Source organism: Mirounga leonina, unplaced genomic scaffold, assembly GCF_011800145.1.
Source record: "Mirounga leonina isolate KUSES-001 unplaced genomic scaffold, KU_Mleo_1.0 Mir_101595, whole genome shotgun sequence".
NCBI lineage: Eukaryota > Metazoa > Chordata > Mammalia > Carnivora > Phocidae > Mirounga > Mirounga leonina.
The window spans coordinates 16,478,165-16,503,982 of record NW_023270158.1 but is presented as its reverse complement, the minus strand read 5'-3'; the positions used below and the strand labels follow the sequence as shown (position 1 = coordinate 16,503,982).

Here is a 25,818-nt window from a genome sequence, read left to right as displayed (position 1 = left end):
AATCTCATGACCGGTAACATGATTTGGGGAGATGGTGATGCTAGAGTTACGGGTCACATGCACCAGATTGAAATGAATTAAGCCCCACTTGGCTAGTGGGCTTGTTCAGATACCCATGTACTTGTTACCCTTCTTTGACTTCTCAGAACTTTTGACTACCCTTCTTTGACTCTGTGTTCTATATGTTAGTTCCACTGCTCCTCTATCTTCGCCTCCCCCCGAATCCAACTTAGATTCAATCATAAAACATTTTAATAACTCTTTCCCAAGACCCTAAGATCCTGTGCTTTATTATCTTTTTGTGGCTGCCATCTGCAAAACCCCAAAGCTTGGAAGATCTAACTAAATACTCTCCCCTGTCCAAACAACGATGGAGCAGACCAGTATAGTCACCTTTTCAGGATGACAAACCAAGCCTTCCCTTGATGAGCCCAATACATCACTGGGTCAGTTTGCCTCCAGAATAGTTCCTGACTCTGTCTACTGCAGTTGTCACCATAGTTACAGAAGACCATTTATCCTAACCTTTCTGTGTCTACTCTTGCCACCCTACGGTGCCGTCTACATTTCAGCCAGAGTAATTTATGTAAAAACATACATTGAATTACGTCAGTCCTTATCTTAGCACTCTGTAGTGGCTTCTCCATTCTGTAGAGAAAAGACCAAACTCCTCAGCAAGGGCCCCAACCTTCTCTTTTCTCACCACTCTTCTTCTTGCCCTCTGGCCACTAGCCATGCCTCCTTCTTTTGGTTTCTGCAGTTTTCTGTGTTCTTCTCATTTGGTGCTTGGAACATGCTGGTCCTCTGTCTGAAGCCCCTTCCACCTACATACACCCCTTCATAATCTCCTGGCTAACATCTGATAGTCTTTTACATCTTGGCTCAGACATCAAGGAAGCTTTTCCCTGCTGTCCATATTTGACCCTATCTTCCTCTACATGCTCTTATACACAGTCTACTTTTCCTTCTGCAGCTTAACATTCTTTGTCATCACGTATATGTGTAAATCTTTGATTCATGTCAATCACCTTCGCTAAACCATGTGCTCCAAGAAGGCTTCTTTTGGGGAGAGGGTTGTCATTTTTATACCCAGCACTTTATAAGGTGCCTAGTACGGGGTGGACACTAAATAGGTAAAGAAACAAAGGAATTAAGGAAGAAAGGGAAGGAGGAAGGCAGAAAATCAATCAGTGATCTGATCTTAACCTTGTTCTTTCTTCCCTAGTTTACTGAGACCAAGGGCAGGGAAAGAAAGAAGAAAGAGAGAAGTTCCTTCCTCACTGCAGGATTTTTCTGTTGATTCCCAGCTCAGTGTCCGTGTGTACCAGGGAGAGCTCTTTTGATGCCCACTGGTTTTTTTGTTTGTTGGTTTTTTGGTTTTTTGGTTTTTGGTGGTTTTTTTTATTATGTTAGTTAATCACCATACATTACATCATTAGTTTTTGATGTAGTGTTCCATGATTCATAGTTTGCATATAACACCCAGTGCTCCATTCAGTATGTGCCCTCTTTAATACCCATCACCAGGCTAACCCATCCCCCCACCCCCTCCCTCTAGAACCCTCAGTTTGTTTCTCAGAGTCCATAGTTTCTCATGGTTCATCTCCCCCTCCGATTCCCCCCCCTTCATTTTTCCCCTCCTGCTATTTTCTTTCTTTTTTTTTTTTTTTTAACATATAATGTATTATTTGTTTCAGAGGTACAGGTCTGTGATTCAACAGTCTTACACAATTCACAGCGCTCACCATAGCACATACCCTCCCCAATGTCTATCACCCAGCCACCCCATCCCTCCCACCCCCCACCACTCCAGCAACCCTCAGGATGCCCACTGTTTTTACTTGTGGTCTGGCCCAATGTTTTCACGAGCTTCTCTTTGCATCCTTAAGAAAAATTCTTGTCACAAAACACTCTTCCTCCCTCAGAGAACATCATCACTCCGAAGTGTTGATGAGAGAACAATTTAGCACCCTGTTTACTCAGAGTTTTGTCACATTTATACAGTAGCTCTTTTAGAGTTGCAGTGGAATGCCTGTCTAGTTAGTAATGCTCTTGGTGCCTGTTGGCAAGAAGAACAAAGGAAAATCCTTGAAACTGGGTCTCTTTATCTGATCTTCTGAACTTCCGTAGGAAGAGAGAAAGGAAATATAATCAGGGCAAAACTCTGTCAAGATCTAGTCTTTGACAAATTTTGTATTTGTAGACTTGTTTTACATTGCCACATTCCTAGGTTTATAAATTGTCTTGTGCTTTGTGGGTTTCTGGATTCAAATACTGTTGATATAGAATGTTTAATATCAAGATGGGTCACTTTTTATCATAAACTTACTCCCCGTGTATTTGGTGTGTCATTTTTTTTTTCAAATCCCCTACTCACTGTCTGTTGTAAATTATTAATGTCCCTGGTTGTTGTTTTTTGTGGGAATCCAAAACCCATTAGACTGTCAGAAGTGGAAACTATAGAAAAATATTTTTCACTTTTCTTTTCTATAAATCAGGGTGTTTATAAAAGAGGTAATTTATATTTTCTTTGGATATCATTGCAGATTAATGGTAACATTTTATAGCAAAATATCATTACGTCTTGTACTCTTAAAGCAAAAAAAAATCATTATTCTCAATCACTGTGATGGAGGGGTGTATGGTTTTCCTTTAGTTAAAATTCCAAAACAGTCCACCCAGGCAGGTAGGGACTACAGGCTCACTCCCCAAGCAATTTTCACACCCATGGGGGTGGATCTTTGTTCCCCAAACCAGCTGGGCAACATAACAGCTCCAAGTGGAATGGCTCTCAAGCCTAATTAATAAAATAATGCTCCATATGCGGTGAAGTGTTATAAATAATTAAAGCTCAAATATGCCTTAGCAAATACAAACTGACCAATTTTTATATCTTTGGAATACATTATCCTGCCTTTTACAGTTCCTCATTACTTGCCTCACTAGACTGACTCATTTTCAATTAGTGTGTATTATTCTGGTCCAGATATATTTTTAAAACTGACTTCCTTTGTTTTACTTGAGCAGTCACTAAAGTGATATTTATTACTTGTCTACTTCTGTGATTAACCTAGAGAGAGTTTTAAAGGAGCAAATCATAGTGGGAAATTTCTAAGGAGAACTGCAATAAACCATGAGCTTATTTAACTCCCTTCGTCTGACCCCAAATCCAAATGGAGATTAGGTCTTGATTATAAGAACACTGTAGGTAATGACTTTTTGTTTGCATTTGTACTAATGAAATTGTTTGTCATTAGGCTTTCATCTTTCAATTTAAAAATCTCTGTAATTCCTTCCCTTGAGACTGTTAAGGACACCTTCAAAGCTTCCTGAGATTTTCTGGTTAAGATTGAGATGGAAGTAATCAATACATACATTATTAAAACAGTGGACAGAAAGCCATTATTGCGTGGAGGCTGTTGGCAAATGAAAAGGCTTGAATAAAGTAGTTTACTTGTTCATTTGTCAGGTCGTATATTATGCATGTTCGATTTCCTCAGAAGTCACCACAAAGTGAGGGAGAGGTTTGGAAATTCAATAAAATTATCCTAGAATCACGCTGTTGATTATACATTTATTTACGCTAATTCTGTTATCAATGCTGGCCGGCTTCCTTTGGGTACATTTTAGTATGTGTGTCAGCTTGATGAGTTCCCTGTGTTTTCTTTCCACAGAAATAGAATATGTCTCTGGGTGCCATTTGTGAATGTTAAGATTCAAGTCAGCTCTGTGTTAAAAAAAAAAGAAAGAAAGAAAGAAAAAAGAAATGCCTTGTTCCCTAGCACCTCTGGAAAACAAGAAAAAAGTTTGTGATAGGGTAATTCATTCCAACATTCGATGACCTGGCCTCTTAGAGTTTCTAAACAAGTTTGGTTCGCCTACAAATTCACTGTTAGTTATATTTACTCTGTGCTGTCTGCTTCACTATGTTGGAGGAAATAGACAAATAGACATCCCTTTTTTTTTTCTCAACAAAGCCAGAAGTTTATTCTTTAAAGAGGTTAAGAAAAGCAACAAGCTCATAGAAAGACTGATAAAGAAAAAACCCAGATAATAAAATTTAACAGTATCAGGTGGGGATGAGGAGAACATGGTTATGGAGCTTACAGATGTTAAGATAATCAAACATCTCAAAAGTAACTTTTCACTAATAAATTTTACAATTTAAATAAAAAGAACAAATTTCCTAAAAACAAAACATTCAGCTAAATCAAGAAAAAATTAGAAATCTGAATATTACTTTGGAAATAGACATCTTTTTGATCTATTCTTCATTCCTAATGGAGTAAGCTACTTCTGTGTAAATTTCATATTTTATGCAGTCATATTTAGGAATGCTGAATAGAAAAGATTTTAAAATTATTTTTAGAACTACATTTCTAGGCATTTGAGGGAGTCTTCTGAAAACTAGCTATATCATCAAAACTTGAGAACAGAGCCATCTAGGATTTGCCACTTTTCTTTAATGAGGATAATAAAATAAAATGTGAATAATTTACAAATTAACTTCCCCACCAAAGTCTTATTTCTAACCACATCAAAACATTGATATCTTGAAAAATACTCTTCAAATAATATTTGTATAGAACTTTGCCATTACAGGGCACTTTTACACATTCAACTTCAGATGAACCCCTCTGATCATTTTCTATGTTCTTCCTTTTCCCCAAATATTATTTTAGGAAAATCTGTGCCATAACTCAGATTCCTAGAATGTATTGATTCTTTCAGCGATTATTTATCGAGGGCCTGCCGTTATGCTGGGGCTGAGGATACAGAAGTGAACAAAATGAGACTCTGCCCACATAGACCTTCAGATTTTCCTGAGCGAAATATGAAGTAAACCAATAAATTAGCATATAAACTCCTATCAAGTCAGTGCTATAAAGAGAAAATAAACAAAACAGGAATAGAGAAGGAATGAGAGGTAGTGGCCTACCCAAGGAGGTTGTATTCATTTGTGCAAAGGTCTAAGTGAGTGAGCCACACAAAGACCTTGAGTGAAAAATATTTTAGGTAGAGGGAGCAGCAAATGCAAAAACCCAGATGCAAGAACAGGTTTGGTGTGCTCAAGGAATAACTAGATGGGCTAATGATACATTGTAGAGAGTGGCAAAGGTCAGATAATAATTGGTGTTATCTGCCACAGTTTGGAGTTGATTTTATTTTGTGCATGACGAGACACCCCTGGAGGACCATAAGCAGGGATGGTGTGATCTGATTTTGTGTGTCCTAAAATTGACTCTCTCTGTTCTATGGACAATTGACAGTAGGAGGAGCAAAACTGAAAGCAGGGAGAAAGTTGGGAGGGTGTTGAAGTCATTTAGGAAGGAGATGATGATGACTTGGCCTAGCGTGGAAATGATAGACATTGTGAAAAATTATTTGACCCAAGATCTGTTTTGAAGGTAGAGCTGATAGAACTTATGATAGATGGGATGTGGAATGTGAGGGAAAGTGAAGAGTCAAGGATGACTCTGAAGTCTCTGATTTGAGCGATGATCCCATTTATGGAGATGGGAAAGACTTTGAAATGATCATGAAGAAGGGTGTGTACATGGAGCAAAACAAGAGTTCCACTTTGGGATTATATTGATAAACAGAGACAAGTGGTATGATTCAGCAATTATTCACCACTTACACTTAACAATCTCAGATTTTGGCTGAGCCTCTTGAGAATGGATATAAATTAATTTGTCACAGGGTCTCCTAATAATCCATTCATCGGTACTGTTGCTTCAGAAGGAATTTCCAGAATTTAGGGTTTAGGTTCAATGACCTAAGACCTAGTTCTCTAAGTGACCATGGGAATAGATTGAGTGTTCACCAGTGATTTCTCAAGGTCAGCTCAGAACTTAACAACATTATTGTCAGTAGGAAGTGACTTCCCCAGTGGTTGTTGGAAGCAGCCCAGGCCTATGATTGAAGAGTCAAACAGCTGTTCAAGATGCTGCGTGGTCACTAAACTATTCCTCCATAGTATCACAGATCTGCAAGCAGGCTGGACTCTGTTCTAGCCCATGCCCTTGATCTCAGAGAACACAACTTTTAGCTTAAAGGACTTCCAAAAAAGTAAATCTCAGCAAGCGTTTTCCCCCCAAACACTCAAAAATGTTTTTTTCATTGAATACAATTAGATTTTTAAAAAACAATTTCAGGCTTGAAATATGTCCATTTATTTTTCACCTTTGCTTGAAATTTATTCAGTCTCACTTGTGAATTGCTGTTGTTCATGTTGTTGACTCTCTGAAACAATAGCTAGATGTATCTGATACAGCAATCCCATGTCTTCACTTTTAAGTGGACTGGAAATGGATGATGATGTAGTCAAACTCTTAGAAGTGAAGAGCGGAAGGGTGGTTGTGAGAGGCTGAGGAGAGGATGAAATGGGAACTGAAGTTTCATTTGTGCAGGAGGAGTCATTCTAGAGATCCGCTGTAGAGCCTAGGGCCTAGAGTGAACACTCCTGTATTGTGCACTTAGAACTCTCTTAAGAAGATGGATCTCATGTTAAGTGCTATTAGCACAATAAAAAAAAAAAAAAGATGATTTGACCTTTTCTTTATATCCCATATGCTACATTTGCATAACTTCTCTAATGCGAGCTATTTCAAATGATTATTAAGGGAATCTTTTGTCTGTTTGTTGTTGTTGTTGTTGTTCTGTTCTTTCAAATTTCTTTCTTCCATGAATCCCTGTGAACTTGCCTTAGATTCTTAGAGGCAAAATTCCTGCAACTCCAGTTAACCACATTTCTGGATCTCGCCCTTTTCCAAGATCTTGGTTTCGAGTTCACTGGGCATTGATGGTCCCTATTCATTCAGTAAATAAAAGATTAGTGATGTGTTTGAGACTCAATAAATATGGTGGCTCCTTATGGGAGGAATGTCAGTAAGGTGGCAGAATGTATTCAACTTTCTTATCAGAAATAAAAACAATATAAAAGGCATATAAAAAAGTAGAAATAATATGGAAACTAGCATGATAATATAGGATGACAAAGCTAAAACACTGATCAATTTGTAGATATGACAGTGCCTACTCAGGAACCATTTGTTGAGTGGATGGCACCATTGGGATCACTTTAAATTTTAGGGTCTGTCTAGTGTTCTCTCATCTCTTAGCTAATGCTTCAGACTAGAGGAAAAGCCCCAACCAGCAGTTCAAACTATGGAACTTCTGAACATGTGTGCATGAACATCTCCTCCAGGAAAGAAATCACTACGATTAAGAAGGCAGAGCTAATAGGGCCTCCTCTTGAGGAAAATCCACTCAAGTAACTCAAAGGTTACACTCAGCTTTGGATCTGGCACATAAGAATAGGCCCAACATAAGAGCTCTCAATTTTTCCCAGTCAACAGCGTTTAACTTCTTCTCTAATAATTCATGAGCCCAGGCTTTCACCCTCAAGCATGTTCTGCATCTAAATCAAACTGGCCTCCATATAACACACTCTGGTTTTCTAACTGGGTGTTCGCTTATGTATTCAACAATATTTGTTATCCACTATGTGCCAAGCTGTTGCTATAATTTTTATCATTAGTAACGGTGCCTAGAAGAGACTATCTCCAAATGCCACCATGTAACAGGCTCCTGGCCAATTAATGACCTAAACGACCTAAACGTGTTGATTATAGAATATTCAAACTGGGACGCCTGGGTGGCACAGTCGGTTAAGTGTCCGACTCTCGGTTTCAGCTCAGATTGTGATCTCAGGGTTGTGATCTAGAGGTCATGAGATCGAGCTCCACATGGGGCTCAGCACGCAGTGCAGAGTCTACTTAAGATTCTCTCTCCCTCTGCCCCTCCCCCACTCAAATAAATAATATTTTTAAAAAAAGAATATTCAAACTAGATGTTAGAACTTCAATAAGGTGTTTAGCAAACCCCCACATTTTAACAAATGAAGACACTAGGGCTCAGGAAAATCTTATGACTGGTTCTAGATCACCCAGCCAAGCTTTGGCCCAGCCCCGACTTGAACTTCAAGTCAGCTACCACAGCCCTCCCTTAACCACTTTAGTCTGCCTCAGAGGGTGATTCTGCAAGTTCTGCCGACACATGTGAATAACGTATAGCCATTCTATGAGATTTCAGTCTGAATAACACAAATACAGACTTGCCACTTCAGTGGGAATGTAGATAAAATTCAGCTCCATGGAAACTGCCTGTGGTTGAAAGAGACCTGTGTTTTGAAAAGCAAGGACTTCTACTTACATCCATAGCGATAGGACCAGTATCTCTAGGTGAAAGCAGTATAGCTTTTCTCTCAAAAATGTTAGTCCCTGGGGCTCCTGGGTGGCTCAGTCGGTTAAGCATCCTGCTCTTGATTTCAGCTCAGGTCATGATCTTAGGGTCCTGGGACCAGTCCCCGCATTGGGCTCCACACTCAGCTCTGAGTCTGCTTGGGATTCTCTCTCCCTCTCCTTCTGCCCCTCCCCTCTCTCAAATAAATAAATGAATCTTTAAAAAAAAAATGTCAGTCCCTGTGCCCAGAGCTCTCATCCTGCCCCCGTCTTCTCTGAGTTACATCAAGCACATCAGTATCTCCCCCTGCATCCCCTCTACACATGGTTCTCAACTACTTCTCTTCATGGGATTAATAGGTATTTGAGGTAATATTCCCCCTATTTAGTTTTTTCCTATAACCAGGAGAGGCAGGGAAAAAAATCAAATAATCAGTGACTCAGTTCTCCTCTATTACTTTCAGGTTTTTAAAGTTTCTGACTTGCTTCATGGCCATTAGGATTTGCCACTTATGTGTCTTCCAAATTATTATAATTCAGGGAACTTTCATTTTTCGCCATCACTCACCTGAAGCCTGGCTTAAGAATTTCAAGATTTGGATTCTAAATGACTAATGAACTGATGGCCTTAGGTAAATCCTAGCTTATCTGTACTTCAGTCTGCATTGGTAAAACATTCCCAGTATATTGGGGCACCTGGGTGGCTCAGTTGGTTAAGCGACTGCCTTCGGCTCAGGTCATGATCCTGGAGTCCCTGGATCGAGTCCCGCATCGGGCTCCCTGCTCGGCAGGGAGTCTGCTTCTCCCTCTGACCCTCCCCCCTCTCATGTGCTCTCTCTCTCATTCTCTCTCTCAAATAAATAAATAAAATCTTTAAAAAAAAAAATTCCCAGTATAAAATATCACCACAAACATACCTATTCAACCAAACTATTGACTCCTTCAGGACAAAGATCCAGTTCCTACATCTTATACATAATAGGTTCAAAATTAATATTTTTCTATTAGCTAATTTGCCAGCAGTCAGTCGCCCAGTTGGTTAGTATTTGTGATATATAAATAACTATCTATCAAGGGCACCTGGCTGGGTCAGTCAGTAGAGCATGTGACCCTTGATCTCAGGGTTGTAAGTTCGAGCCCCACGTCAGGTGTAGAGATTGCTTAAATAAATAAACTTTTAAAATAATAAGTAAATACCATCTATCAGATCATTTCACCTTAAAATAAATGGATTTACCTTGGGATGTCCCACTAGTACAATTTTGTCATGCGTGCTTCATATAAATTAGTCTGTGAAACTTAAGAAGCTGGAGGAAAAATGTCAAACTAGCATGCCTTATTGTTTTTCTCATTTTTAAGGCAGAAGGTTACTTTCCTTTCACAGAGGTGCTCTAAGTCTTTAGTAGTTGCTTCTGATTCTTCCGCATCACTGTTTTAGGCCCTTGGGCCTGGCTATCTTGCAAAGGTGAAGAGGAAGCTGTGAGGAAGAGGATGAATTTTAAAGAAAATAATTTTATCCGTTTGAAAGATTCAGGAAGTAAATGTCTTAATGTGTGAATATTGACCTCTAACTAACATAAAGATTATTCTGTATGTGTATGGGAGGGGGTCTCTATATCTGATACCTTTTTCACATCAGCATGTGAATGAACCAACTTGTCCAATTTAAAATATTAAGCATAAACTCTGAGGCAAAATCAGTATAGTATAAGGAGTGACTATTTTCCCAAACATCACTCAATCAGACTTTCTTTGAGAGGCAAGACAGTTACCAAAGAGTTAAGGCTCTAGACATTGAATATTCTTGTTTCTGTTTAAAAAATGTCTCCATTTTCCTTCCTCTTAAAATGCAGTGAACTCTCATAACATGCAGGTTACTGTAAGTCGCTTAGGTACTGAAAAATAGATTTTTCCTTATTTTAAAGAAGAATCTTCACTGGTTTTTGCCATTGTTGTCTTTGTTTTTGCATTTACTACATGAGCCTATCTCTTTTAGGGGCACCTGGGGTGGGGGTCAGTTGGTTAAGTGTCCAACTCTTGATTTCAGCTCAGGTCATGATCTCAGGGTCATGGGATCGAGCCCCGCATCGGGCTCTGCGCTCAGAGTGAGTCTGCTATCCCTCTCCCTCTGTTCCTTTCCCCACTGCCCCCCCTCTATCTCTAAAAAAATAAATAAATAAAATCTCTTTTTTTAAAAAGCCTATCTCTTTTAAACTCCATGCTACAAGGACCAGTGATGCTTTTTGCCTAGAACAGTGGCTTGTACAGATAGGTGCTCAAAATTTGTTAAATGAACAAATGGAATAAGACCTTTCCTTCTAACCATGCTTAAAATGATGTGTTCCTATTTATGGTTTTTTCCATATGGTGAGAAACATTACCATTTTCTTTGTCTTCTGATTGTCTTGAACCAACTATTTCTCCCTTTTTCCTGGGGTTTTTAACCTTTCTTATATTTCCTCTACATGTTCCCAAATGCTGAAGATAGAGCACATAACCTTCTCTTCCATCCACTTTCTTTTCTTAATTTCAGACAACGATGTGAAAATAATGATGCTTATGTCTTTGTAATGACAGAATTTCCTTTGTCTTTTCCTTAGACTCGTTTTAATCCTCAGTGACTCCTATTTAAGAAATGAACTGTGCAGCTGTGATGGTGCTGAGCTCTTGGCAACAACTCGAGGGGCAAACGAGTGGTCCCTCACAATGGTGTTCACTTCTAACAATGGAGCTGCATCATCAAACAGTGTCTTAGACTTTGTCAATTTGATGAGACCTTTGAGATCCGTTTCCTTATTTGACAGACCTTACTCCAACAATTATCTCCACGTTCCCCCGTCTAGGTCTTTAATAGATTCCTCTCTGCTATGGTAACCAACTGTCCTAGTTTGCATGAGACTGTCCTGGTTTTAGCATTCAAAGTCATGAAGCACTCCCCAGTCCCCGACAAACCAGGATGGTCGGTTACCCTACTGCTAGCTTCCATCTTCCACCCTGTGTGCAAACCATTCCTATCCTAAAAAGAACATGTCTTCCTTTTACATTGTAATCCAGTCTGTCCTCCTTCCCATCTTCCTTCTTTTCCTGTCAGAAAAAAAAAATATGTTGCACAGTGTTCATCTAAAATACTTATTTCCTTGAAGCGGAGGAAATCGGAGGGGTAGACGAACCATGAGAGACAATGGACTCTGAAAAACAAACAGGGTTCTAGAGGGGAGGGGGGTGGGAGGATGGGTTAGCCTGGTGGTGGGTATGGAGGAGGGCATGTTCTGCATGGAGCACTGGGTGTTATGCACAAACAATGAATCATGGAACACTTCATCTAAAACTAATGATGTAATGTATGGGGATTAACATAAGAATAAAAAAAATAATAATAAAAAAAATAAAATACTTATTCCTTCTTCTCCCACTCACTCCTCAACTAAACCTACTTCTGAAGCTACTGCCCTCCACTGAAATTGCTCTCACCAGTCCAATGAGCACTTCTCAGTGCCCATCTTGCTTTACCTTTGTGTGTCATGGTTGGAAGCTCTCAGTCACTTTCTTCCTCTCTCTTCCATAGTTCTATACTTCTCATTTCCCCCAAGCTTTCTACCTGTCCATTCCATTCTTTCTTGGCCTCTCATGGGATCCAGGTCCTCTGTCTGCCCATAAATTTTGTATATTCTCCAGAATTTTCTCTTTAGCCCACTCCACTGCCTGAGCAGTCTCATCTCCTTAGGTAGTTGTAATCCTTGTCTCTATGCATAATCATAGGCACTCAGTGGATGTTAACTGAGAAAATGGCTCCTAAATCTCCTTTTCTTCTCCCTAAACTTCAGACTTTGGTATTTATTTCCTTCTGGAAGGAATGGTACCTATCCAAGCTGAGCATATCATATCCTCTTACTCTGTTCTCCAAACAAATTCCCCCCTCATGTTAGTATTGGGTTTTTAATATTCTTCTTCGTTAATTTTATCCTAAATGTGCACATGAGGTGTTCTGGATCAGACACAGATTTCTTTTAGTTACCTAACAGGGAATATCATTGCCACATCCCCCCATCCTGGCCTTTGCCCCAAGTCTTACCCCTAGGGAGACGTGAGGAGAGCCAATGGAAAATGTTCCTACATGACTGGCTGCTTATTCCCTAGGCCAGAGACCAGGAAAAAGGGTTTTCCTTTCTTGTAAAGGGGAAGAAGGCCTTTTCCACCAGAAAGGGTCCCCTTCTCCTCCTGAAAGGGTCTCCTTGGAAACATAAAGGGCCTGAGTCCTAACTCCAACTTTTCTAGAAGCCAGACAACCCCACATGCCTCAGATTTTACAAAGGAAATGTCATCAAGGTCTGGGATTTTTTTTTCCCCAAGCTCTAAAGACCTAAAGAGATAGGCATTCCAGTCTTGCTGACAGCTTGGAGCTGAACCTGGGAACTTACTCTGGGCTCTAACCATTTGGTCCTCTTGGATGAGACAAATTAACTAGACACATGACTGCAGATCTAGTTCCCATGGTATGGGAAGTTTCTCAGGAGCCAGAGCTTTTTATAGGCGTGCTGAGAAATCTGGGAGAGTTTATTTCCTCACATGTAGGTTAATTGCACCCAGCATTCACTCATCTCCCCAACCTAGAAACTAGAAGTCTTCCTTGCTCCTTCCTCTCTCCATTCAGTCACCAAATTCCCACACCTCTACACACTAAACATTTCCCTACTCTATCCCTTTTTTTTTTTTTTTTTTTTGTACCTACTGCCCTGGGCCAGATCCTCATAATCTTTCACTAAATTCATACAGTTGCCTCCTAACTGGTCTCTCTAAATGCATTTCTGCCCTTCTAAAGTACTTGCTCTGGATTTATGTCAGGGGCATCTATATGAAACACACACGTGCCTATGCCACTCCAGGTTCCTGATTTGCTACAAGAGAATACCTAGGCTTCTTAGCAATTCACAGCTTAAGCTTCAATTTCTGAGTTAAAGGTCAAATATAGTTTAAGATAATGACACTGTCTTATTTCATCCCTGGATATGTCCTCTCCTTGTACTTTATGTGCTAGAAACCTGGCCTACTTGAGATAAGTGTACATGCCACACTATATTATGTCCTATGTCTTCACACCTGTATTTTCATCATTTTTCTTCCTCTAATCTGCACTTCCCAGGCTAACTCATGTTCATGCTTAAGAATTCTTTATGAATAATGTCTTCTCTAGGAAGCCTTTCCCAATTTCCTTTCCCAGATTGTGCAAACCTATAGCACTTTCCACACTGTGCTGAAATTAGGGGTGGCATAGTCGGTTAAGCATCTGACTCTTGGTTTCAGCTCAGGTCATGATCTCAGGGTCAAGATCTCAGGGTTGTGAGTTCGAGCCCCGCGTCGGGCTCCCCACTCAGTGTGGAGTCTGCTTGAGATTCTCTCTCCCTCTCCCTCTGCCCCTCCCCCCCGCCACGTGTTCACACGCGCTCTAATAACTAAATAAATCTTTAAAAATAAAGAAATTATTTATGTGTTTGACTCTTCTACTGTATACAAGTTTCTAGATGGGAAGAGTTGTTTTGCATTCACTTTTCTCTAGTTTCTGATACAACCACTGACACATAGTAGCTCAACAAAGGGAGCCATTATTATTTTTATAATTACTGAAATCAGAGTCAATTGCCTCCTATCAAGTCCAAATGGAGAGACTAGAAAAAATAATAATTTTCTTGAAGTTGGGAAAATTAAATGTATGAGCAAGAGTTGTATATACATACACGCATGTGCACGCATGTGCACACACACACACACACAAATTTCAAATGAAGTATTAGAGGGAGAATCAGCCTTACATGTAAGCAGAGTAAATAGTCCACCTACTCTGTATTATAATACCTACTCTGTGTTACTTCAAGGACACAAAAATATCTCACTGTACAGAAACTACATCCCCATCCACAGACTGAATCCTAATATTTCACTTACAGAATTTTATTATTTCAATTCAAACACTTTGCCTCTCTTTAGTGAAGTGTAACTAACTATGGAAGATGAATCATTTTGCAAAGTATCAAACTCAGGATTTTTCTGAATGATGAGGATTTTATTTATAAAAGTGTCAGATAATACAGTTCTGGAGCATTCCTACAACATGATATATCTGAAGTTCAAAGGAGATATAGCTGAATTTTCCCTCAAGGCTTAAAATCATTAGGTAACATTGCTAAAAATAGGACAGAATTGAAAAAAGATACAAAAAATTAAGCCCTAGCTTAGGGTAATTATTATTATTATTATTATTATTATTATTATTATTATTATTATTACTGTTGCTTTTACACTGATCAATTAATGTTTATGTGGTACTTGATACTTTCATTAACATCTTCACTTCTGAGATGGCAGAATCTGGTCAATGAGTATCTTTGATGGTTTCCAAGTATCTCTCAATTTATTCTAACCTCACACGATGTCTCACAAGCCTTAGGACTCAATTATGTATGAAGTTTATTGTTTTCGCTCTGTTTCTAGTGTGTTAGTTTTCTCCCTTCTTTTCATCCAGAAGCTTCCTGAAGGCAGAAACTATGCATTCTGCTTTCCTTTTAACCCCCTGTATCCGTGAAGATTACAGATTAGAGATTAAAACTGATAACTAGCATAGATGACCCCAGGAGACAGATTCTAGGCCTATCCTTTTATAGAAACCTATTCCCACAATTCCTACATCCAGTATACATCAAAACATTTCTACCATTCTCAAAGAAGTCACATTGGATAATGTATTGGGTATTTTTCAGAAGTACTGAGTTTTTACATAGTTTACTGTTAATATTTCATTTTATTTGTTGTCAGATATTTTGACAGAATAAGCTGGTAGTTATGAATTGGATTGGCTGTATATTTCAGTACAACCTAAGTTCTTCCAAATGGCCCTTCAGGCTCCCTATGTTCTGGATAACCATTGTTTTGGGTGCATGAAGTATTCATTAGCCCTGCTAAGGCTTTGCAATGTGTATCTTGCAACTTTGGCTTCAGATTTCAAGTTTGGCAGTCAGGTTGTACAAATAAATCACTCTTATCTTAATGAAAAGGCATTAACATGTCTTAGAAGTTCCCCCCATGCTCTCCAGAATAGCTTTACAGACACAATGGCTTCTGATTAACAGGAAGATCCATATAGCCTTCTTTATCATTTTGTGACTATCGGTTTAAAAATAAAGCAGATAGAAATTGACCTGGGAATTCCATAACCAAGTTCTGAACACCCAGGATTAATTTTGAGAAGAATGCCACAAGCCAAATAAGCATTTCTTTTCATCTCATTTCACAGGCCTTCAAGAGGGAATTGAAAACGAAAGAACCTGTAATCATGAGTACTCTTGAGACCGTACGAATATTTCTGACAGAGCAGCCTTTAGAAGGACTAGAGAAACTCTACCAGGAGCCCAGAGGTAATTGAATGTGGAACTGTAATAACATATTGATAGAAGGATCAGTGGTGACAGAGTGACCCATCCCTTCTTGCTGCCAGGGTCTGGATAGCTCTCATATTTTCTAAGTTAAATAGAATCGATTCAAATTAAACATAGATGTTGAAAAAGAAAAAGGAATCATAAACCACCATGCCTAAATCTGTTTGCACATTCATAAATAAACAGTAAAAGAGATTAGTGATCAGTTATTGAAACATTTAGAAAATAATAAACAAAAGAGATGATCTGTGAGAAGGAATTCTATTGTTACAAAGACTACAAGCTAATTTTCAATTTAAGAGCCTGACTGAAGTAAATTAGAGCTTGTGGTGTGCATTTCTCTACTCAGTAGCTTAAATGAATCTTGGATTATCTGAATGATAGAAAGTAGCACAGATACACTCAGGAGGACAGACTTGAGATGGGCCGGACACTATCAAAATTTATGCCGAAGTGTAAAGGAACCATTAATCAGCGGGTCCGTCTCTTGTTAGACTGTACTCTCTTTCTTCCAGTATGACCTTTTCAACAATGTTTTGTTTTTTTTTTAAATGAAAATGACTGTGGCCTAAAACCTTGTCATATTACCAATTTAGAGCTGCCTCCTGAGGAGAGAGCCCAGAATGTCACACGGCTCCTACGAAAGCAGGCTGAGGAGGTCAACACTGAGTGGGAAAAATTGAACCTGCACTCTGCAGACTGGCAGAGAAAAATAGATGAGGCCCTCGAAAGACTCCAGGAACTTCAGGAAGCAACGGATAAGCTGGACCTCAAACTACGTCAGGCTGAGGTGATCAAGGGATCCTGGCAGCCTGTGGGTGACCTCCTCATTGACTCTCTCCAAGATCACCTCGAAAAAGTCAAGGTACCATCTATTGCTTTGCTTCAGGGCCCTTTGAGAGACTCAAAAGAGGTTCTAATCTGAACTTGAGTGCAGTATTTTCTTCTCATAAAGTTAAACATAGCGCCCTTAAGCTTTAGAAATCAGTCTGTCTTTCACAAATTCAAAATCATATTGCATGTGGTATTTTCTCTAAGAGGAGATAGTGATCTAATCATCTCTGTCTTTAGTAATGTGGAATGAAATATTAAAAAGGTACAGGGTGAAACAATCATTCTGATTTTGCTATTAGGAAATGAATTTAGGCGTTTGTACTAAAATGATCTGGGGTGTGTGTGTGTGTGTGTGTGTATGTTCTTTGTGAAACTTAGTATCAGAGTAGGGAAAAATATAACACTTAATCAAGAGCCAGGAATCTAGGCTTTGGCCTTTGTGCTAACTAAATTATATGACTTGGGTGAGTTATGGTACTGTTAATTGAGGCTGTTACTGCTGCCCTTCCCTTAGAAAGCAGTGTGTGTGATACAATTTTGAGTTGTATTAGTCCACTGCAGATATTAGGAAATATCATTATATATTTGGAATACTGTCCCCAAGACCAAAGTTAAATTCCCTTGTGTCACAAAGATGATACATATATTTATAAAGAAAGAATATACGTGTTTAGGAGTATCATTTTGAAAACCAGCAACTTGAAAACCTATTTTGTTTACTCATCTAGCATCAAAACCAACAAAAGTTCAAATTCAAAAGAAGTGAAATTCTCACCTGCACTCGGCGTGTTTGCCGGCAGTCTCATTCTGGAAGGTCTCTTCTCCCTTGCCCTCCGTGGCATTGTTTCATCCCCATTCTTCTTCTTCCTTCATTTTCCTTTATTTTCCTCAATTCTGAAACTCTCCTCACCCTTCAGATGTTGGCACACCAAAGTTTCTAAACTTAGCTCCATGCCCTTTGTATTGTGTAAATGCTCCCAATTTGAAATGGAGAGTATGGTGACAAATATCCATTTCCGGTCTGGATCTCTTGGCCACCCTCCTCCCCCATATGTCATTAAAGGAATCAAAATGCAGCCCTTCTGAAACCAAGTTCATTCATTCTCATGTTTGCCCATTCCTCTGCTGCTGTCCCCTTTTACCCACCCTTTCTTCTTTGTTGCCAATGTCAAGTTGCTCAGGCTTGACATTTGAGTTCTTTCCTTAAGTCCTTCTACATTTTTACCAATTGCACTTGGCCACTCATTTTACCTCTAAATATATCTTTTCTATTTTCTCTCCTCTTTTCAACCAGTGTCCTGTTCCAGCCCCCAGAGTGTGGTACTCAGATTGTTGTATTATATTTCTTTAAATCCCATGCCAATCCCATCTTTAAGCCCATGTTCTGGCATATCATAAACACTACATTTTCTTTTTTTTTTATGTTTTTATTTAAATTCCAGTTAGTTAACATACAGTGTTATGTTAGTTTCAGGTGTATAGTTGAGTGATTCAGCCCTTCCCTGCGACCCCTGGTGCTCATGACAAGTGATAAACACTGCATTTTAAGTATTTGGCTAATGAATGAGTGAATGAACAGTTTCTTTACTGGATGTCTACATTATCCGTCTTCATCCAACTCCAACCCAAAGTCATCGCAGGAGACTGCCTGCCACAGAATGAAGTCCAAGGAATGAAGAGGGCAGGTGGCCCTTTTCTTCCTAGCCCTGGTTGAAATTCCTGATTGTTACTCCCATCCTTCTTCAGCCATTCCATACACTCTGGCCCTACCACCCCTTTACCCAAATATGCCAGCTTTTCTCCTAACTCTCTGCCTTTGCAAATGCTCTTCCCTTGGCCTGGATCACCCCAGCCTTATGTGCCTAGTGATCTCCCACTCAGCCCTCAAGGCCCAGTTCAAACGGCTTCTGTGTTTGTAGTTTGTCCTGAGTTGTCTCCCACCCACAGCTCCCACCGAGCAGAAGAAATAGCCCCCAGTCAGTGCTTTCAGAGATCACCACACATCCTTCAGCTGTCACGCTTACATTTCCCATGTATTGTAGCTGGTCACTTAAAGCGAGGTTCCCATAAGCAAGGGTCATGCCATGTATGTTTGAATGCCCAGCTCCTAGCACAGTGTCCGCAACATAAAAAGGAATCTCATTCTACTTCTTTGTTCCTTCACTCCACTCTTGTTTATTAGCCACCATACAATGTGGCTCAGAGAAAGGAACATGTAGTTGTGAATGAAACAGACTTGGTCTTTGCCCACATGAAGCCTATTCAGTTGAACTGAATAGCTCTTCATTAAAATAGTAGGTGGAGATTTAAGAGAAGATTACAAATTTGACTGTATAACTTGGGAAATCTCTTCCACCCTAACATTCTATGACCCTATGTCTTGCAATTAAAGCAATGGTTAACACTGCTGGCCACTTGGAAATTAAAATAATGTTTTGAAGTGTATTACCTTGTATTTGTTCAGCGTTAAAAATAGTACTTTTATTCAAAAATATAGGAACTCCGTCTTTTAATATCTTCCCCCAAAATGACAAATGAGTTTAGGAGAATGTCCCAAAGGAACCGAATGAGTTGATTAATTAAGTGGCCAAATCTATAGGCTTTACAGCAGACATAAGGGATTCATTCGTTCACACAGATGCTTTGTAGTATCCTGAGTATGGATGGAGAATGTACGCAGCATGATCCAATAACAAAAAAAAAATCACTCAAAGTAGAATGGCTCAAATGTCAGCTGACCCTCACTGAAGCCAATTTACATTTTTCCTTTCACTTCCCTTCTCTTACCTGGTCTTGACCCTAAGACCAAGTTTATTCCCACACCTTAATAGGTAAGATGCTCACTCTGATCCCAATAACAACCAAAACCTAGATGCACTCAATATTCCTTTCTAAAAGAGCTTGTACATGCCATCGCTTCAAATAAATCCATTTTCTCTGTTGCTTCTCAACAACACTCGGTTTGAAACTCTGAAGTTTTGGTGGTGATAGTTTATAGGGAGTGAATTTTATTAACTAAAACTTACTTTGAAAGAAGTAAAAGAGTACTTAAAACCACTGTTCCCATTTTTCTACTCAGCAATTGAAGCCCTCGGAGGCTCCATGCTGTAGGGAACTCCAAACTGATAGCTAGGCACGTAGCCAGAAGAGTATTTTATTTGCCCACTTCAGTCCATTTCCATCACCCCTAGTGACTCTAATGGAATACCCATCTCCACTCTCCTCTCATGTGTTAAAGAAGTTGTTATACAAGTAAACTATGGCATGTGTTTTTCTATGGGATTGAGTATTATACCATTTCATTAGCACATGTGGCTTTGCGATTTGGCGAATGGAAAGAACAGCAAAATGAGGTCCTGGGACCCTTTAGAAGTGGCATTGTCACTGGCTAATCATCTTCAGGATGGTGTACATATCATAAATCCAGAGAAAGGAACACAGTGTCAGTATTGACCATTTAGCTCACTCAGAGAATCTCAACCTTCCAAAAAGAGCTTCCTAGAATGAGCCCTAGAATGAAATCGAAAATGTAAATGCCTCTTTTTAAAATTCATGATTTCTATATACTGCTTATCAAATATTTCAAGGACACAATCATGATTTCTCACTGAACTGGAACTAACACGACTGCTTTTGTGACTGCACAGATATTCTTACTTGCCTTATCGTCACGGGGAGTAGGAAGAGCTCCTTGGATCACTAGGTGCTCCACTTAGATCTGTAAGTGGAATATCTGCAGGTTTTAAGAAAGCAGAAAAACTTTGGAACCTACTGTCTACCTAGGACATTTTCATTCTTGAGCACAGTTCCCGTGTGAAAAAGTTTGGGAGTTGTTGTTGCTCCAAGTTTTCCCTTTTGTTCTAATCTACCCTGGGTTCTTTACACAGAGTGGTACATCATTCCTGAGCCAGGAATATTTTACTGCCCTTAGTTTGCCCGTCACCTCGAAACACAGTTTTTCACACCATCGCCATAATTCAACTCCCCCAGGCTGCCATTTGGGATTATGCAATTTTGTCGCAGCTATGTAGTTACTTCTTTTCTATTTTTTTTTTTATCAGACTTTCCTTCCTGTGAAAGGTCAAGGACAGGGATTCTCTGAGTTTTTCCTTAAAGTTCTCCCGATTAAACATTTGGATTAGATCTTTTTGGAATTATCATTGAGAACAATGCAGTAACATGTGTAGTAGACCAGGGACTATAATGAAGCCTCCATGCCATCCTGACTTATGTATGTTCAGCATTCACATCTAAAAATGTAAGAAGATAACTGGCAAATGCATCTCCTCAGACCAACCATCCTGAGTCCCTGTGGTTTGGTTTATCTGAGAAATATATCAAAGAAATTCTGTCTCAGACTTCGACACTGAGAAAAGCATGTATGTTTCCTCCTGATAGTGAATGTGAAATGTGATGTAACATAGTAGAATTTCATCTTCACGTTGGCAAGCAAAAGCTTTCTGCCAAGTTCACTCAACTCTCTCTTCCCTTACTGCTTTTCTCATCTTAACTCTGGTTCTAATGTTTTATTAATTTTGTTATATTTGTCATTTATATGAGCCAACTTTCAACCCTTTCTCATATGTGAGTTTTATAGAGAAAGCTTATAGCCCATTCTGATAGAGTTAAGGGATGCAAGGTTAGACAGAACCATCACAAACAGGGCAGCCCTAAGAATGATTCAAAATATGAGAGCTCTCTCAACTCTGAGTAAAGAAATGATATCTCCATGATGAACGAGGTGTACTGCCCATAGTTGGAAAAGAAAAGTTCCCCAATATTTTGTTAATGGTTATAGACAGCAAATGAATTGCTCTGTGGAGGCTTTTGTTGTTATTTTCCTACAAATGCTGTGTGTATTAAGTAGCCTTTGATTGAGAAAAAAATACAAACAAAAAAGATGTAAGCCTTTGTAAATCTGGGTTAAATATGGAACTAGCACCTGTCATCTGAAGTAACCTGGTTTTATCCCGTTTTTTTTTTTTAATCTCGTTTTTTAAAGCATGCATCTGTGATGTTTAAAAGCATATGATTTGGCCTTTAATATCTTGGAATACTTCTACAAGAAGGCATATTATGGTAAAGCCTCACTTACATACTTTGAAAGTGTCGTGTTTCTTTTTTAAAATAGAACGGTCATTGTTGCCTTTAATAGAGCTTAGAAACTAAAGTAGGAATTCGTCATCTTAAAAATCCTGACCAAATTATTTGTTCTGTGTACAGTAAATTGTAAGTTAGTGTTCCAGGAGAGCTTATTCCTTAGTTCCCATGTATTCTCTTTCATTTCTTGCTTTGTTTATAAAGCTGAAAGCAGGGCGCCTGGGTGGCTCAGTTGGTTAAGCGACTGCCTTCGGCTCAGGTCATGATCCTGGAGTCCCTGGATCGAGTCCCGCATCGGGCTCCCTGCTCGGCAGGGAGTCTGCTTCTCCCTCTGGCCCTCCCCCCTCTCATGTGCTCTCTCTCATTCTCTCTCTCTCAAATAAATAAATAAAATCTTAAAAAAAAAAAAAAATTTTAAAGCTGAAAGCAAATTCCTTAGGACAGCAGTGTCAAATCACGCTTCTTACCCAAGGCATCTGATTTTAGCGAGTGCTGTGTGTGTTTTAAAAGCCTCTACCTCGACTTAAGCAAATAGAACCTTCGCTTGCCAGGCTATTCCCATCCTGCCTTTGAAACTTCTGAAAAGCCAGTGCAGAGTAATTGTTTCAGACATCTGCTTAGCATACTTTGAAGTGCATATAAGTTCTTTTTCAGTTTCATTTGAACCCCAGCTGTCTTCACCGAAGTCTATAATCAATCTGAATTAAGTTGTCCTACTTCTCCTAATAAGTCTCTTATTAAGTTCTGCATCAGCCTCTTAGGGAGACTTACAAGCTAATTCATGTAGAATTGCCATTTTCTACTAATTCATTTGTCAGCTCTCCAAATTCCAACGAAAACAATTGCAAAGACTATTAATTTGGCTCTTCATAAACAACTTATGTAAGTGTAATATACATTGGAACTGAGCAAACGATTTAAAACAGTGGGTGGGAGGAAATGAATTGATGACATTCAACACGCTTTCTTTTTGACTGTTTCGAGATGCTGTCTACATTCAAAGCATAAAGGCCTTTATTTAGTAAGAGAAACATCCTTCTGCTTTTACTTTCATAAATAAGATAATTACTGAGTGAACTTTACTTAAAGATAGGGAAAGGCTTTAGAACAGTTGGAAAAGGAACACGGGTTGTTTTTTTTTATTATTATTGAACTTATTTTAATTTGGACTTCTTTGTATTCCTTTGATGGGCTGTGATAAAAGAAGGAGCTAGAATTGGTTACCATTGTTATTGCATTAAATCAGAGTTGTACAGCTTCTCTTCTGGTCATGAGATATTTAGGAGAACATGGATAATCAAAATGTTCAGCTAATGAGTTCATCTGACATTTTTCTTCTAAGGAAGTATTTAATGAGATAATAAAAATTTCTCCAAAGAATGTCATCCTTCCTACTATTTAAAAACAACCATATCAAAACCTGATCCTTTAATATGCCAATCCTGTTTACTGAGGATTTACTCCAGAAGCTTTGTTTGTGGCTGGTCGTAATTATAAATACTATTCCTCAAGAGTCTTAGATCATAAAAAGACTCTTCTAAACAAAAGCTTAAGTAATAGACTGTCGGCATTAATGGATCTCAGAACTCATTCATTCATTCATTCATGACATGGTTAAAACCTATACCCAGAGAAGTCTGATCTCATTATGGAGTGTGAATGTTTAATTTATTTCATGAATAAAATTGTATTGGGGATCATATTAATGGCAGCTTAGTTTTTCTCAACATATTATTTTATGGCACCAAGCCGAGGGAGCAAGAATTTGTATTAGCTTGTGCGTTTGTGTGCATGTACCACGTTATTTACCTGACATTCCATATTTCCTTAGAAAATGGAAGCATACAGTCAATGTATATTTTCATTCTCCTTTGGAATCTACCAAAGTCATAACAAGTTTAAAGTTCACAACTATGTTGCTCTCCTACCGTAAGCGCAATAAGGAATGATTTGAGAACAAATAACCCAAATATTGGGCTCCTGCTGTGTTCCTGTCATGCTCGGCAATTACGATTTTCAGAATTACACGGGGAACGTTGGCACCAATATTATGCCTTAGGCAACCTTACATTAACTAAGTTAAACAATGGCATTGAATAATTATTCTTGGTAAACCAGTTCTCTGGGTATTATGGGAACACATGTGCTTATGAGACTAATGTAACCATATCATTTGAAGACGGTTAACTTTTTCATAATAGGAAGAGTACATTTTTTTTCGTAGTAAGATTATTTTATACTGAAATAATATTTTGGGTTACATTTTACACAGTGCTTCTCAAACTCTTCTACTTCTCTTCTCTTTACGGCCAAGGAGACTGTTATCTTCCCCTCCCAACTGCTTACCTCCTTTTACCAGGAGCATAAAGTTCCTTGGATGTTTCTTATTTTATTTCATACATCTCATGTCAGTTTTGTGATCCTCTCTGTAAGGTATTTGTTGTGTTTTAATATCAAAGTGTTTTTCTCCAAAAAGTGAAATAAACCCCCCAGGACATTTATCCATGGGTATGAAAGCATAATTTGAGAAGCATGATATGAAAAATTGCCCAGTTTGCACAGGCTTCATCTTTTTCCGTCAGCTACTTTTTTTATGTACACATCCACAAAGAGCAGATCCTTGCCATTTAAGATTTATCTTTTGCAGTTTTATCTGATCACTGTGACCCACAAGGTCCATGACTTAAAGCTTTTTGTAATTTTCAACACGTATCCTTTGAGGCTTCTGTGCAACAGTCAATTAACTAATGACTTAACTTGTGTTATAGGTCACGTTCCCTGGAAACAGACCCTGAGAAGAGGGGTCTGGGTGCACATTGATTTATAGACAGTCTGCTTTCAGGAGAAGACTATATGGGAGTTAGGGAAGCATAATAAGGGAGAAGAGCCAAGCAAGTATGCCATCTCCAGCAAAATCTAGCTCTGTGTCCTGATCCACACAGAGAGAGTGCTGGAGTATAAACCACACAACAGAGTTGTCCTTTCACACCCCAGCTAATCGCTGGGGGGTGGCCAGCAGTATGCTGGTAAACATGTATCAGTTAGCTCTGAGGTGGAGTGAACACTGATTTGTGGCGTTTTCCAGTTGTGGGGTCCATACTCCCACCAGGGCAGATTCAAGCTACCAACGTGATCTCACTGAATGCAGAATTGGGAAGAGAAGCACACAGCAGACTCTTGGGTTCTGCTCTATCACACCACTGGCTGTGGCCCACCCCTGGAGACATAAGTTACCTCCTGAGCCAGGAGTGTGTGTTGCCTCCTGGGCTCGGGACCGCCCATCAGCAGAGGTCACCTTTCTGAAGAAGAGAGGCAGCTATGAGACGTTGGTGGCCATTAGTCACAGCAGGTGGGGGACAGATGCCCAGGCCAGGGAAAATGTCTCCTACAACTGGCCAGTGACCCTAGTAAGCCACTCAGCCTCCGCATCTCGACATGGCCTTTTTAATGCTGTTTCGTTCTTGCACATGTAATAATTATCTAGAATCGATGAAGATTTTGTTTCTTCATGAAAAATCTACCCTCCCTGTGCCCCAGCCCCCTAGGTACTTATTGGAATTGATAATGCAAGAGAAGAGTTAATGAAAAAGTCTTAAGAAAGTGATGATTATAAGTAAGAAAATGACTTCATAAGTGACTTGGGCTTCATAGTTATGTAATCTATAAGAGTCTGAATTGATCAGATATTTATGAATTTGGGGATTCGAGTTATCGAGACATAGTCATTGAGAATGTCAAGAATTTTCTTTGGCAGTGGTTCTTACCTTAGTGGGCCTCAGAATCACCTGGAGGGCTTGTGGAAACCCAGATCTTCTGATTCAGGGGTTCTAGAACAGGGCTGAGAACCTGCATTTCTAACCAGTTTCCTGGAGATGGTGATGCTCTTGTTCAGGGACACTTTAAGAACCACCATTCCATTGTGAAGCTGTAGTATATATATATAAATACATATTTTGTTTATTGTTAATAATCCATCCATTCTTCAATAATTCTTCCATAAATATATCACTTATTACTTCTTTTATATTTATCAACATCCAGAACATTTAATTTAAAAAATGAATGCAGGCCACATGGCCTTCTGTGAGAGTGATTGATAGCTTAGATAGGGAGCACAGTTTCACTCAGAAACCTTGAAATGAATAATGGCCTACCCTTTCTGAGTCTCTCTTGTGGAGGACATTCGTGATTATGTATTCCAATTTTCCTGT

The 25,818-nt window shown here is 39.1% G+C and overlaps 1 protein-coding gene across 9 annotated transcripts in view; it reads left to right on the top strand.

Annotated features, from left to right (window-relative positions):
• The window catches only part of DMD (dystrophin), a 1,717,438-nt gene that overhangs the window by 1,366,579 nt on the left and 325,041 nt on the right, over window positions 1–25,818 (top strand). For all 9 annotated transcript variants that reach the window (XM_035001266.1, XM_035001277.1, XM_035001248.1 and 6 more), the window contains 2 exons: window positions 15,532–15,652; window positions 16,270–16,538. In XM_035001266.1, coding sequence (XP_034857157.1) covers window positions 15,532–15,652; window positions 16,270–16,538 — 390 coding nt within the window. The remainder of the gene's footprint in view (window positions 1–15,531; window positions 15,653–16,269; window positions 16,539–25,818) is intronic.